This window comes from Saccopteryx bilineata, chromosome 1, assembly GCF_036850765.1.
Source record: "Saccopteryx bilineata isolate mSacBil1 chromosome 1, mSacBil1_pri_phased_curated, whole genome shotgun sequence".
NCBI classification, from domain to species: Eukaryota; Metazoa; Chordata; class Mammalia; order Chiroptera; family Emballonuridae; genus Saccopteryx; species Saccopteryx bilineata.
In genome coordinates, this window is record NC_089490.1 from 136,511,994 (window position 1) to 136,524,392 (window position 12,399).

Here is a 12,399-nt window from a genome sequence, read left to right on the forward strand (position 1 = left end):
GACCCTTCTCCTGCCCGACTCCCTGTACCAGCCTGACCTGCTGGGCTATTTGGGGCTTTGGCTAGCCTTGTGGTGTAATCAGTGCCCAGGGATAATTGCCACCTGCCCTGCCGGTGTCTGGGGGCTGTCTCGGCCACAGCAGCAGAGGGCGGACACTGGGTAGCCAGGCCTGGAGGAGGTCAGACTAGGGCAGTCTTTCCCCCTCCCTAGATTTGCTTTTCATCACTGTGGGACCTGCAAGAATTCCCTAGGAAAGTCATGCTCTCTTGGGGCTGTGCTCACCTGGGACCCCCCCATGTGGCTTTAGCTGAGGGTAGATGGCTGTCCTAGACACAAAACAAAAGTCCTGTGGTACTCTACCACCTACCATTAGCTCAAAGCTGACCTTCCCATACAACCCTTTGATGACAGTGGGTACCCCTCCTGACTGCAAGCTGACCTCTGGGCAGTGCCACAGTGGGAGCACAGGCTTTGTAGCTGGATCTTAGCTCAATTTTCAGTATAGACTTTCCTGGGATCAAGGCCACCAAGCCTCACTGCCCGTCCAGGAGACGGGAAGGGGTAACAAGATGCCATGTGAGAGTGAGTATTCTGTAAATGCCAGCTCTCTCTGGCATGTATGCCCCCTTTTGGTACCTTCTTCTCTACTCCAAAGCAGTTTAGACAGCCTGGGTTTTAAATGCCTGTCATTCTCATTTGGCCAGCCCTATGACCTTGGGCAACTGGTTCAGCCTCAGTTTTCTCACCTATAAGAGATAATCTTTTAAGAGAAGCTGCCTCATCAAGTTACTGTGAAAAATACCTTATCTAGTACCTGTGAAAAGCTGAGTGCAGTGCCAATAAGACTCTGCAGTGGTAGTTATGATGGGGGATTGCAAAGGGCAGAGGAGCAGGGTGGTGCAGCCCAGGCTCTGCTGACCCTGCAGAAGAGCAAAGTCTGAAGGGACACAGCAGGACTGACGGGAAAGCCTCATGGCTACCAGCTCTGGCCCTGAGGAATAAGTGGGGCTTCTCCCAGCCCCTCCCTCTGGGAGAACCCAACCCTTCCTTTTTCAACCCCATTCACCATATAAGCTTTTTGAGTTCAGAGGACATCAACACCTGTGGATATTTTATTTTTAAAAGAGAATCAGCAACAGCAAAATCAAGATGATTTTGGGGGATACAGAAAGAGCACTATCTTCCTTCTTTCTTTACTGTTATAGTCAAAAAGTTATTTTTCCTAATCCTTGGGATTCTTCAGACAAATATCCGTGAGTGGCCAGGGTGGAGCAACACTATAGGGGGAACAGGCTAAAGGTCTGGGCCAAAGAACAGGACTCACAGGGCTGGCTTGTCCCCAAGACAGCCCAGCTGCATCCTTCCCTGCTTCAGTTTCTTCCCCAACAAGGCACTGAGCTCCCACTCTGTCGTCCTGGCCAACAGGCCAGCCTGGGTGAGCACTCTACCTCTCCTGCCCCACCAACACCAAGCACAGCAAGAGCAAAGGCCACCGAGGGTAGGAAGGTGGCCTATAGCATTAGATACTGCCCCCTTGGGGATGGAGAGGAAGCAAAAACGTTGATGTGCAGGATGTGGGACAGTGGGTGCCATCCCCACCTGCAGGAACTTGGCAGCAGTGCCACATCACAGCCATCATGCCCTCCATGCACTCTCCTTTATCCTTTTCAGCCACCAATACCCCATCTTGGGAGCTGCATCTCCACTGACTTCCTCTGACTTCCCCTTTCCCAGGTGTACCCTGGACCCACATGGAGAAGCAGGCTGCCAGAGCCAACTCAGAGCCCAGGAGCACTGGGCTCAGCACACCTCCCACCAGTTCTTTCCAGTGGGTCCTCCAACTGGGGACCAGCTGTCAGGGGCTGCCCAGCTTTGACCAAGCAGCACTGGGTGGATGCCTGGGACACATGTCATCCAGGGGGAACTGTTTTCCCTCCTGGGTGCACTCTCTCTCACACATGTCTCCTCCCTGGCTTCTGTGAGCTAATCAGGGAGAAGGAGGGGGAGGAGGGGGATGCTGCTTGCATTCCCCTTATCTGCAGCAATCCATGGTGACTAATGTTCCCAGTTGGTAAAAAGGCAGTGTAACCAAAACACTTTTTTTTTTTAGTCCTTAAAGTTAGTCATTCTCCCGAGGGGGAGGGGGGGAGCCCACAGCAGGCACCACGAAATATAAGCTGAGAGGCTCATGTTGACAACAGCACTAAAGTGTCAGCCACAGCAGCTCCCTGTGGGTCCCAGGCTCAGGCCCTGCTCCGTGGGCCTTTGGCTGGCCTTTTTCCACACCCTCATTTGTTCTTGCTTTCCTCCACACCTGGGCTGTCTCATCCCTGAAGGACTTCTCGCCAAGTCCGGATCTTTCCTTTTCCCTCACCCTGCCAGGTGCTGCCACCTGCCGGTCCTGAGATCTCCAAACTGGAGGAAGCATAGAAAAGTTCAAAGGGTGAGGCCCAGCATTGGATTTCTTGTTAGTTGCCTGGTCATGTGCTGGCTGTCCCTCCACCTCCAACCCAGCCACTCAGTGCTGTGCTTCCCCTGGCTCCATCTGCTGCTGTCTTCTGACCTGAGGAATCATTAACAAGAGGTGGCATGCCATAGTGCTGAAAAGCATGAGGGGCAGGGGCAGGTTGCCTGGACTGGATTCTCCATCACACCATCTATTGGCTGTGCTTCAGATCCTGCACACTGATAATAATAAGACCTACTTTATAGAGTTGTTGCACATATTAAACGTGAACTGCTTAGAGTAGTGCCTGGCACATTGTAAGTGCTCAATTATTAAATGGTAATAAAAGTAACAAAAGAGCCCTGGTCAGGTGGCTCGGTGGATAAAGTGTCATCCTGGCACACCCAGGTTTCTGGTTTAATCCCCAGTCAGAGTATGTACAAGAATCAATCAATGAGCACACAACTAAATGAAACAACTAAGTGGAACAGTAAGTTGGCACTTCTCTCCTTTTCTCCAATGGGGAGAAAAAACATTTTTAATAAAAAAATTAACAAGAAACACTTAAATAGAATGTATACAATCACATCCCTTTTACTCACCCAAGGCAGACATTGCTAATCAATCACAGAACTTCCCCACCAATGGCAAATTCCTCAGAATCCTCAGCATAGCAACCTAGGCAGCCAGTAACAAGCGATCTGAGTTGGCAGATGGTATCTAATCCAGACTCTACATTATAGTCAAGATCAAGAAGGTGGGCCCTGGTAGGTTGGTTCAATGGTAGAGTGTCAACCCACCGTGTATATGTCCTGGATTCAATTCCTGATCAAGGCACACAAGAGAAGTGATCATCTGCTTCTCCACCCCTACCCCTCCCTGTTTTCTCTCTCTCTCTTTCTCTCTTTTTCTCTCTTTCTCTCTCTTTATTGGTTTGAGTGCACTGGCTCTGGGGGCACTGAAGTTGCCTCTGTAGAGCTTCCACCTCACACACTAAAAGTAGCTCGGTTGCGAGCATGGCCCCAGATGGGGGTTGCAGGGTGGATCCCAGTTGGGGCACATGTGGGAGTCTGTCTATTTATCTCTCCTCGTCTGAATTGGAAAAAGAAGAAAAGGCCTGACCTGTGGTGGCGCAGTGGATAAAGCGTCGACCTGGAAATGCTGAGGTCGCCAGTTCGAAACCCTGGGCTTGCCTGGTCAAGGCACATATGGGAGTTGATGCTTCCAGCTCCTCCCCCCTTCACTCTCTCTGTCTCTCCTCTCTCTCTCTCCCTCTGTCTCTCCCTCTCCTCTCTAAAATGAATAAAAAAAATAAAAAAAATTTAAAAAAAAAGAAAAAGAAGAAAAAATAAAAAATAAATAAAAGATAAGGCTCCAAGGAGGAAAGAGACTCCCTCAGGCTCCTTGGAGGCAGAGCCAGAGTCTGGACAGCTTTTCCTGGCCCTCACTGCTGCTTGCCAGCCCCGCTTCTGATTTGCCACTTTATGCTGGTCTTTAAGCCACCCATGTGGGCTTCCCACCACTGGGAAGTCTAATCTGATATCTTCCATCTTCTCTCACCTTTGTTCCTCTCCCATGTTCTTAGCCCATGGCTGCCCAGGAAACTGTTGTTCTAGGACATCTTGCTAAGCAGGTGCAGAGCAGAGAAGTGGGGAGTGAAACCACATAGAAACCTGAGGGTCTAGGTCTTCATTTATGTTGCAGGAGCCTCCCGGAGGCAGAGGCCTTTAGGACTTCAAGGGAGCTCGGTCACCAATTGGCCCTTTTACAATCAGTCCCTTCAATCTCAGTCCTCATGCTCTAAGGAAGTCCCTAATGTCCCAGGTCCACTTCAGAAACCCTTGTCTTAGCTGACTAGGGGTTGGCATGGTGAAAAATAGAAGGGTCAGCCTCTGTGTGGGAAGGCTGCAGGAGGGCACATATGGCAAGCTCGGCAAGCTCAGAGATGAGGACAGTGAGGTGAACCTGCTTAAAAATCTCTGAGTGAAAGGCTCCAACAGAGGTCACAGGTCTAGTGGCAGGGTTGGATCTTCAGCTGCTTTCCCTTTGGTCAACAGCTCTGTCCCCTGAAGTAGATCTCTGCCTCCTCAACACTCTTTAACTACAGGGTCAGACTTCTGGGGAGAAAGCATTATTCACCAGGCCTGAAAACAGGACCACCTCTGCCCAAAGCTCCTCTGTTATCAGCTTCCACTTAGAAACTGCATTTGCTCCCTTTCCATCCCTCCCCTGAAGGAGCAGGGTCAACCTGTATGGTATTGTCTCCGGTTCCAAAGAAAAGCACGACAAAACTCCCAAGCTTGGGTCTGGAAACTGTGCAGCTGAGTTTTCCATGAGAGTGGGAAGTGCTTGTGCTTCCTTATGTTTACCTCCCAGCATCAGTGCCACATGGCATGTGGTACCCACAGAGGGAAACTGGGTCCACAGGACAGCAGGATGCCTGACTACCCATCTTCAGCCCAGCACACCTCAAGTTGAACAAATGAGCCTCAGACAAGGAGATGGAGCTCAGCTCAAAGCAGGCACTTTCCAGACAGATCCCTGGGAGGCCAGCGTTCTTCCCAGTGCCACAAAAGTTCTGCTGACTACATTAAAGATTCAGGGTAAAAAGTAAGAGACACAGTCCTAGTTGAGCCTCAGGCTGAATCCCTCCCTTCCAGAAGGTTTATGTTTGGCTTCATCCCCAGACATGCCTGACTCCTCAGATCTGCTCTCTCGGTTTAACTCTCTGTTCAGGCTCCACCTCAACGTTCCCCCATTCTCCTACTTCTCGAGGGCCTTTAAAGTCAACAAGACCATCTGACCAGGTGGTGGCGCAGTGGACAGAGCGTTGGACTAGGATGTGGAGGACCCAGGTTCAAGACCCCGAGGTCGCCAGCTTGAGCACGGGCTCATCTGGTTTGTTCCTCTATGTGCCCTATGTACCAGGGATCAAACCAGCAAACTCTGTGCTTCAGGACGATGCTCCAACCAACAGAGCTATCCAACCAGGGCTGGGCTCATCTGGTTTGAATAAAGCTCACCAGCTTGGACCCAAGGTCACTGGCTCAAGCAAGGGGTTACTCGGTCTGCTGAAGGCCCGCAGTCAAGGCACATATGAGAAAGCAATCAATGAACAACTAAGGAACTGCAACGAAGAATTGATGTTTCCCATCTCTCTCCCTTACTGTCTCTCTGTCCCTATCTGACCCTCTCTCTGACTCTCTCTGTCTCTGCCGCAAAATAAAATAAAAATAAATAAAGTCAACAAGACCATTGACTTGGAACATCAAAATGTTCCAACTTTGGTAGTGTTATCCATCCATTGATCTTCTAAATAAAAGGACCAAGGCCCAGAGAGGGATGTGACTTCTTAGGTCAGCCATAGTACCAAAGATGGAACTAGAGTCCAGGACTCCTCCGACTCTTAGTCTAGAACTCATCCTTTTTGCCCTGTGGGATGTGTCTACTATCCCCCAGCTGTGAAACAGACCTTCCCTGAGACATGGCAGCTGCCTAGGCTAATACTTTAGGAAATGCTCTAGCACTATGAGGCAATAACTAAGGGAGGCAGAGTATGGAGAAAGAAAGAAGCAGGTAGGAGAGGCTTCCATAGGTGCTAAAGTGCCAGGAGGCTCATAAAAATACAGCACATGTACCTGACCAGGTGGTGGCACAGTGGATAGAGCGTCAACCTGGAATACTGAGGACCCAGGTTTGAAACTCTAAGGTCACTAGCTTGAGTGTGGGATCACTGGCTCGAGAATGAGACCATAGACATGTCCCCATGGTCACTGATTTGAGCCCAAAGGTTGTTGGCGTGAAGCCCAAGGTCGCTGCCTTGAGCAAGGGGTCACTGGCTCAACTGGAATCCCCATCAAGGCACATATAAGAAAGCTATCAATGAACAACTAAAGTGTGACAACTATGAGTGGATGCTTCTCATCTCCCTCCCTTCATGTCTTTCTGTCTCTCTCTAAAAAAAGAGAAAAAAAAACACAAAAAAGACAGCACACCTGCATTTAAAAGTGGGCCTGTGCCCTGGTCATTGATAGTGCAGGGACAGGAACTACTGAACACATTTCCCCATGTTTGGGGGGTCTACTCCTGTCCATTCCAAACCATGGAGCATTTGTACACATCTAAAAAACAACAGAAAACCAGCACCCCCTCACCCCTATCTATCACACCCTGTGCAATGCAGCAAGAACTGTCCTTCCTTTTGCCTACACACTCTGCCCTGGCTTCCCTTTGGGGACTTCTCCCTGTTGTCTTCACTCTTTGAGGCTGCTCTAGTGCTAATTTTGACTTGTTTCCTGAGGAGTGTCATGGTGATGAAGCTGATTTCTGTCATATGCTTGGAGACCCACCCTCTAATGAAAAACCTCTACTGAGTCAAACTCTAGACCCTCAAGAACGGAAAGAGAAGCCCTGGTCAGAGAGCACAGTTGGTTACAGCATCATTCCGAAGCACAGAGGTTGTTGGTTCAATCCTCGGTCAGGGCACATACAGAAACAGATTGATGTTCCTGTCTCTCTTTTTCTTTCTCTCTCACTAAAATCAATAAATAATTTTTTTTTTTAAAGAAAACACATGACCCTGGCTGGTTTGCTCAGTGGATTGAGTATCAGCCTGGCATGCAGACATACTGGGTTCAATCCCTGGTCAGGGCACACAGGAGAGCAACCATCTGCTTCTCTTCCTCTCCCTCCCCCCCTTCTCACGTTCTTCCCCTCTCACAGCCAGTGGCTCCACTGGTTCAAGGGTCAGCCCAGCCCCAGGCACTGAGGATAGCTCAGTTGAGTCAAGCATTGGCCCCAGATGGGGGTTACCAGGTGGATCCCGGTCAGGGTGCATGTGGGAATCTATCTCTCTATTTACCATTCTCTTACTTTAAAAAAGGGAGAGAGAAAACATAAATGAGAGATTATCTCCTGTGGACAGTCCTCTGAGCTCCCCTACTCCTGGCCAAGCCCTCTACCCTGCCCTGGAAGGTCAGTCTGAAAAATTATACATATGCTCTAGTTCAGTGGTAGTCAACCTGGTCCCTACCGCCCACTAGTGGGTGTTCCAGCTTTCATGGTGGGCGGTAGCGGAGCAACCAAAGTACAAATAAAAAGATAGATTTAACTATAGTAAGTTGTTTTATAAAGATTTATTCTGCCAAACTTAGCGAAAATCTGACATAAAGTATTTGGTAAGTAATTATTATTATATGCTTTAACTTGCTTTATAAATTTTATAAAGTAAAGTTACTTCCCTACTTTATAAATCACCATTACTGTAGAACCGGTGGGCGGTTAGAAAATTTTACTACTAACAGAGATACAAAAGTGGGCGGGAGGTATAAAAAGGTTGACTACCCCTGCTCTAATTCATTGACTTAGCTACTCTCCAAGCAGCCCCTAAAACACGAGAGTCCACTTGAAGGAGAATTCCCAGAGAGAAGGCTTCCAGAGGCCCAGCAGTTACCCGCACCAGCCTTACTGCCTATGCCTCTTGCTTCTGAAGCAAGGAGGTCCTTAGGGGTAACGAGGCCAACACAAACCAGAGCCCCAGGCAGCTTATGAGGGACTAAGGCCCTGAATCATGACTTCGGGAGACCCAAGGCAAATGAGCCACTTACCTGGATCTCAGCCGCCTTCTCAATCAAGGTAAGTTCCTCCTGCCTGGACTCTCCCCAACCCTCACCTCAGATTCACCTGGCTAGCTAGCATGATTTGCTTACACACTGGCTCCTCCTGGAAGCCTTGACTAAAATCCCATGGGCAGCTTGCAGGGGTGTGGGGGGTGGCCTATAGGCTGCCAGAGCCCCTTGTTCTTTCCCATGATCTATTATTACTTAGTTGCCTATTTACCTATCCCTCTAGGTATTAAGTCTGGGAGGGCATGGATGAATCCTTGATGTTAGCACAGTGCCTGGCACATTGTAGGAGCTCAATGAATATTTGTTAAATAAATGAGTAGAAAGAGTGGGACCAGTCCCATCCTTTGGGTTCTGTAGACAGATGCACAGAGAAGGGCTGGAAGATAAGGAGCAACAGTTACTCTGTCTTCTTGTGTTGAGTAAATCCACAGAACATTCCAACCTGAAAAGCACCTATGCTATTTATGTTCAGAGCCTGCCCTGCGACATCTTGAAGGAGGGAAAAGATCGATTTGTTTGTAACAGATAACAGCACGTACAATGTACAAAATTTAAAAGACAAAAGACCGTACAGTGAATAGAAGTGTCCCTCAGACCCTCTTCCCATTGGCTCCTTCCCTCTGAAACAATTACTGCTATGGTCTCTGGATTAAAAATCTTTTTACAGACAGAAAAACTAGGCAATAACTCAGTTAAGCGACACGTGCAGTCAGCGGAAGTGAATATACAGGTCAGGGTTGAAAGCAAAAAACGAACCCAGGGGCCCTCATGCCCGGCCACAGGCTGAATCTGGAGTCCCAAACCCACTCGTGAAGGTCTGGGGCGAGAACATCGCTTGGGCAAATCCGCGGCGGCGGAAGGGTTAACGCGCCCGGCCCCGCCCCTTCAGCCTCCTTTTCTGGGCAGAAGGGGCGGGCATACGTCACTTCCTGGAGACTGGCTGAGTCCGGAAGTGCTCCCAGAGGACCTGGCCGCTGCGGAGGACCCCTGCGGCAGATGCAGGTTCGGGACCATGAGCTGGTGAGTGAGGCCCCGGCGGCAAGGCCGGTGGAGCCCAGGCCCGCTATGCGCCTTGCCCTGCGTCCTTTTGAGTGCCCTCGTTCCGCTCCCCGCACGGAACCTCCGTCCAGAGCAGGCCCCGACTGGCCCCTATTCGAGGGTCGTTCGAGTGGCCTTCCCCCGGCTTTGGCGTTGCCTTCGTCTCTCGGCAGTACTTACCGGGAAGAGGGGCCGGGGGTCGCGCGTCGGACTCCGTTTCTGACTTTGTGTTCCAAGGAGTTGGTCCTGTCTTCTCCCAGCTGCTTGAAGTGAGGGACTTCCTTGTTCCCTTCTCTTTTAAATACCCGTTGAGGTAGAGTGTCTTCTTTCTGCCCGATGGGCACCCCTCCGCCGCCTCCACCAGAGCTGCGCTTCTTACTTCGCTAGTCTGGGCCCCAGTCACTAATCAAAACTCACTTGCTTTCAGATGACTAGCCTTTCCACCGTTGAACAGTCTTTAAAAGACAAAACTTCTCTTTTGGAAGGGGCCAGAATTAAACACCCACACCCACACTCCCACATTAGGATTGGACTGGTTGTAATCATTTCCAGGGCCATGACCACTCACTGCTTTCAGTTTAAAATAAGCATAGGTAAGCTTAAACATCCCAAGAACCATCAGGCAGTGAGAAAAGAAGCAAGGAGGCTCAGAGTAGTAGAGTCACAAATGCAGAGCTGGAGAGTAGGTTGCTACAGGACTACATGGTACTTGGCTGTAGTACACACTTCATAATGTTTAATGGTTGATTTATTTTGTGAGACTCAATTTGCCCAAAGGACCTTATCTTCAGGCCAAGAACCTGTGTATCCACAAACCCAAACCTTGGGGGATTCTGAGTGTGCATGTATGAGTACATAGACCCCCCAGGGGTGTATAAGATGAGTCAACCCTTTTTTGGATCCAGGTTTCATTCACGCAGGGAGCATGCTTGCCACTCTGTCCTCAGAGTATAGCATATTTCTTTACTCCAAGTACATGCACAATACCTAGTTATGGTGAACAAAGATGGTAGGGTATCCTTCAGGAAGGCTCCTGCAAGCTCACATTTGGCCATCAGTGGAGACTGTAAGCCCTGGCCATAAGCAGCTGGTGTCAGTCAGTGTCAAGGACAGCTCTCTAATGTAAAATTTAGACAATTTTTGTCTTCTCTTTTCCTCGCTTCTTAGAGTAAGATTGATGGACAAATGTCAGACAGTAGTCGCCAGCACATGGAGGGAAGCCCCGAGCAATGCCCTAATAAGTCCCAGCAGGAGCTGCTCCTGTCTTTCCACCTTTGCTCCAGGAAGCCAATAGGGGGCTGGAGCCTTAAAAAGCTAACTTTCCCATCTTGCGATAACCTAGTTAGTGATGGGCAAAGTGACAATCCTTCAATTCCCTTTCCTAGAGGAATTACTTCCTTAAAGTGTCAGCCTGGGTCCCTTGACCCTGTGATGTACATGTCCCCTTACCAGCTGCATCTTGAAAATTTGGTTCGCTCACCTAATTTTTCAAGGTAAAAAGCAGAAAGTACAGATGCTGCCTATTGCTTAGGTAGGAGTTTACAATTAAAAAAAAATTAGGCGATCTTTTCCTTACAAATCAGGAGAAGAGTAGAACAGATACCGCTAACAGAAAAGGGATCCCTGGGTGTTCTGAGGCACACTGTTTTCACCTGTCTTCAAGAAAATTTTTTTCTGAAAAACTAGTAGCCTATTTCCTAAAGTCCATCAGTTGGAGAACATTGAAATTGACCATTAGCTGTCTAGCAAAAGCTGAGATTTTTATCCAGTAGAATTAATTTCCCAGTATATGCACATCTGGGCACGTCCTTGGATTGAGGGTCACAACCAAAAGGGCAGCTTTGTCCCTCAGTGCTGAGATTCCTTTCTTTTCCTCCTTAGAGGAATTCTACGTCATCTCTTGCGTGGACTCTGACCCCCTCTCCCTAATAGGGGAACAGCACCGGCGCCTGGGCACACAATTGCACTCAGTTCCTGGTTCAATGGCTGGCAAGGGAACCGGGCTGGATCCTTCTGATTCACTCCTGGAGTGGTTTTTCTGCTCCCAGAATGAATCCACCCATTCATCCAAGACTGGAATTCTCAGTGGGGAAGAGACCAGAGTGACGTAGAGCCATCATGAGAGTTTGATGCCCAAGGTCAAGTTCACCATGCACATGGGATATGCCAGCTATCGTTGAATAAGGCCTAGGGATACGCAGCCTATTTGTCCCCAGAGGGTAACCATTGTTCTGGGCTTTCAAAATGTCACAGTGAGAAATGTCCAATATTGATGCCCTTTTCACACTGTGGATTTTGCATTAAGAATGAGAGATCTTTGTTCTCTGCTTCCTCTGTGCGTGCAGCCCACCCACACCCTGTTTGTTTAGCGGGTACCTGCCCCCTTCCTGCACCATCTACCCATCCACCCATCGCCTTTCAGCAAGGTGGTCCAGTGGTATGCCCTGCTAGGAAGAAGGCATTTGATGCTCACATCTCAGATTACTAATCCTAGCCATTGCTTCTCTCTCTCCACTCCTTATCCACGTCCTCCTCTGTGTGTGTGTGTGTGTGTGGTGGGGGGGGGGGGGGGTCTTGATTATGTAATGGAAGGAGAAATAAGTAGAATTAAGAATGGTGACTTTAATCTGATTTAGCTGTCTCCGGGGATTGTAGCCTTCCCTGGAACCACACACTGTAATGATTTTAAGCTTAAATGACAAGGAAAAGCAATACTGGAGGAAATCTTCCTATACCTAAAGGTCCAGACATTTAACTCAGAATAAAGGAAATTAGAGGCAGTGCAGCTACATTTGGCTAGGAGTTAGAGTGCTGACTGCAGGTTCTGGTTCCCTAATTTACAGTGTGGCCTGGCCAAGCATTTAACCTTTTCTGTCTTGTTTTCTCCATGGGATTAACATGGAATGAATAATCCCAGCTGACACTCTGTTGTGAAAAGGATGTAGACTCTGCAGACATGGATTTTTCCCCCAACTCCTCTGGGCTTTTCTACCTCTGTTTGCCAAATATTGGTTATCTCTCGGGGTCTGTTCTCTCTTTTTTCTGTTCTCACTCCGTATATCCTCCCCATCATCTTTAGGTTCAAGGCCTAACTTCAGGCCATGACTTACAAGGCTCTTCTGGATGTGGCTGTCTACCTTTGGTCCTGTGTCCAAGCTTTTCCTGGTCTCTCTTGCCTCTGCTACTCTATGTGCTGTTCCCATTGCCTGAAATGCCTTTACTCCCCACCTCCACGTCTACCGTCCACCAGGCCAAGAGTCAGGACAGGCTTCAATCCCCTGCTGAGGG

General features: G+C 49.0%; 1 protein-coding gene and 1 non-coding gene across 2 annotated transcripts in view; both read left to right on the forward strand.

Annotated features, from left to right (window-relative positions):
• Positions 1-6,439: 6,439 nt before the first annotated feature.
• Positions 6,440-6,564, forward strand: LOC136321120 (small nucleolar RNA SNORA71). The gene has a single exon (XR_010728414.1). It is a non-coding gene; the product is annotated as a small nucleolar RNA SNORA71 (small nucleolar RNA).
• Positions 6,565-8,969: 2,405 nt separating this feature from the next.
• The window catches only part of BIN3 (bridging integrator 3), a 39,975-nt gene continuing 36,545 nt past the window's right edge, over positions 8,970-12,399 (forward strand). The window contains exon 1 of the mRNA XM_066267516.1: positions 8,970-9,093. Within this exon, the coding sequence (XP_066123613.1) occupies positions 9,086-9,093 (8 nt within the window). The 5' untranslated portion in view covers positions 8,970-9,085. The remainder of the gene's footprint in view (positions 9,094-12,399) is intronic.